The 3,060-nt window shown below is 51.3% G+C and overlaps 1 protein-coding gene across 1 annotated transcript; it reads right to left on the bottom strand.

Moving 5' to 3' along the window:
• Nucleotides 1–971: 971 nt before the first annotated feature.
• Nucleotides 972–2,855, bottom strand: LOC125556023 (uncharacterized). The gene has a single exon (XM_048718824.2). The coding sequence runs from the start codon at nt 2,710–2,712 to the stop codon at nt 1,438–1,440; it is 1,275 nt and encodes a 424-aa protein (XP_048574781.2). The 5' UTR covers nt 2,713–2,855; the 3' UTR covers nt 972–1,437.
• Nucleotides 2,856–3,060: the final 205 nt, after the last annotated feature.

Genomic DNA, 3,060 nt, shown 5'->3' with positions numbered 1-3,060 from the left:
TTCTAGAGCATCTTTATAATCACCCAGTTACGTTGTGACGTTTGATAGCACACAAGGTGTTCCTCCGGTATTTGGGAGTTGCATAATCTCATAGTCAGAGGAACATGTATAAGTCATGAAGAAAGCAATATCAATAAAACTAAACGATCATAGTGCTAAGCTAAAGGATGGGTCTTGTCCATCACATCGTTCTCTAATGATGTGATCCCGTTCATCAAATGAAAACACATGTCTATGGTCAGAAAACTTAACCATCTTTGATTAACGAGCTAATCAAATAGAGGCATACTAGGGACACTTTGTTTGTTTATGTATTCACACATGTACTAAGTTTCTGTTCAATACAATTCTAGCATGAATAATAAACATTTATCATGATATCAGGAAATATAAACAACAACCTTATTATTGCATCTAGGGCATATTTCCTTCAGCAACCATGCTAAGGGACATGCAGTTGCGGTCTGGTGCGCCACTTGCAGTTACGAGACTGTTGTCGGGCTTGCACTTGGCATGTCCCCTTTCCCGACGCCCCCTACAAAAAACAAAAGTTGAGTTGCAACCATGTTGGGGGATATGAAGTTGCGGGGCTGTTGTCGGGCTTGCAACTGACCCGCCCCCTCCGACAGAACAAAAAAGTCCAGTTACAGTCGTTTTAAAAGAGATGAGGTTGCGGTCGGGGGTGACACTTGCAGTTGCATGCCTAGTGTCGGACATGCAAATGGCCGCCCCTTCTCCCGCCACCCCCTCCGACAAAATAAAATTAAAACAAAAAAAACATAGAAAAGACAACAACAAAAAGTGAGAATAAAAATTGTTCATTCGTGTCAAGATATATCTTACTTAAATCTTCCAAAGATGAATGATAAAAATAGAAAAAGGTAGAAGTAGAAGTAAAAACAGACAAATAAAACATATACAAAAAGTATACAAAAAGATAAAATAAAAAATAAATGATAAAGAAGGGAAAAAAGCCAGATAAGTACGCGTATCTTATTTCTGTACACACAAGCCTAACAGAAAAAAGATGAAAGAAAACACTAAATATTTACGTGGGATATCTATTAAGAAAATAAATAAATAAAACAGGAAAAAAAATAAGAAGGACCACAAACCGTAGCCCACGGCCCACGTAGCGGAAGGTACAATAGGTTTTGAACAACGAGAATACATCAGAGACAAATACAGATCAATCAAATCGTATGATTAATCCTGTCGACTGAGACATCACTAATTCTCAGTGAACCCTTTTTCTTAATCTTCAATCAAAACCCACCTACATGTAAAACCCCGCTAAACCTACATAGCATTATTTTTTTTTTACTTTGTACTTCATATATACGTGCGTTATGCACCGATCAATACATTGTGAAGCATTTCCAAAACTCTCGTTTCCAACACTCTGGTAAAGTACACTGCACAAATTTCCATAATACATCAGCGGTATCTCCTTCGGCGCATGTCATCGGCAGCACAGCAGGCCTGCAAGACCGGTGGCCAGGGCAGCTCGTACGGGTACGCCGCTCCCGCGTACCTGTTCCTCTCGTGCGTGCTCTCCGCCTGCAGCGTGTCGAGCTCGACGGAGAAAAGGCAGGTCTGCCCCCTCGGCGTCAAGAGGACATACCTCTCGTTGGCCGCGACAATGTCGGCCGGCCGCAGCCTCACGACCTTCTCCGTCACCCACTCGCCGCCGCCCTGGAGCTGCGGAAAGACCGTGAGGTCTCTGTTGATCATGCGGACGACGCGCACCGCGCCGTCCTCGCCGCCGATGACCCAGAAGGTGGACAACTCGTCCCGCCACCCCACGACGGCATCCGGGAACATGGCGAGCGAGAACTCCAGGGTGGACTCGTCGAGAGAGAGCACGGCGCCGTCGCGCTCCATCGTCCAGTATAGCGACCAGCGCGTGCGCCCTACAAAATTGATCAAGCCAAACCACGAGAGGGGGACGCCGCCGCTGCCGCTGCCGGCCGCGCGCTGCCTCAAGCTCCAACCGCCGTCGGCGCCCGAGGAGAACACGCAGGCCCGGGGTGCGGCACGGGCATGCGCGACGTATTCGTAGACCGCGACGATCACCCGGAAGTTTGACATGCCGATGCAGCCACCCGTCTCGTCGACGGCGCCACCGTCGAGCAGGAACGCGCCGAAGCACAGGTGGAGACGCATCGCCGGCGGGTAGGCGATCCCCTGGTACCGCCGCGAGAGCGGCTCGCAGACGACGAGGTCCGGGAAGCGAAGCCGCCCCGTCCAGTTTGTTCTCGCCCTGTAAAAGAGAAGGAGGCTGCCGCGGCTGTCGGCGAGCTCCCAGGACGAGGAGCCATCGCATTCCGGGAGGAAATCGTGGGAGAAGTGGCGTCTGTCGATGGCGTCGGCAGCCGAGGGGTCTGGCACGAACACCTGGTTCTGGTTGTTCCCGTCGGGCGGCAGCTTCTCGCGGTAGGGCCGGTCGACGACGTGGTAGTGACCGGCGACGTGGGCTGCGTCGAGGGAGCGGAACCGGGCCAGGAATGCGGTGTCCGCGACGAGGCGGCGCCAGCGCTTGCAGGTGAAGGCGGCTCGGACGAGGGCGACGGAAGAGCCGACCCGGAGGAGCACGAGCTCGAGGAGGTGGTCGGGGACTTGGTGGACGGACGTTGGCCCTGACGGGATGTCGCTCCTCGACGCTGTCTTGTGCTTGTTCTTGCTGCGCTGTCGTCGCCGGCGGCCAGCCATTGACCCGGAACTCGGATGCACTTCTTGACGGGAATGAATCCTCGAGACACGAATGGGTCTGATAAACTGAGTCAGTGAGCAGCATAAAACGAGCTGCTGACGGTTTAATACACTCAAGCGATGCGATTTGGAGCATATGCATTCGTGCCACTCACGGAACCTTCATTTTCTAAAGATCATGCTACTTGCCTCCCACGGAACTGAGCACTTGGTCGCAATGCTGGCGCCGCGCCACAGGGAGCTAGAATAAAGTTTACTTCAATCTTGGCGCAGTGGTACCCTCAAAAAAAAAAATTCTTGGCGCAGTGGCGAGTCAACTTCATTTTTTACCCGTATACGCGTAGTTTT

This window comes from Triticum urartu, chromosome 5A (assembly GCF_056163025.1).
Source record: "Triticum urartu cultivar PI428250 chromosome 5A, HENAU_Tu73, whole genome shotgun sequence".
In the NCBI taxonomy this organism is placed as follows: domain Eukaryota; kingdom Viridiplantae; phylum Streptophyta; class Magnoliopsida; order Poales; family Poaceae; genus Triticum; species Triticum urartu.
This window is presented reverse-complemented; position numbering and strand designations above follow the sequence as displayed.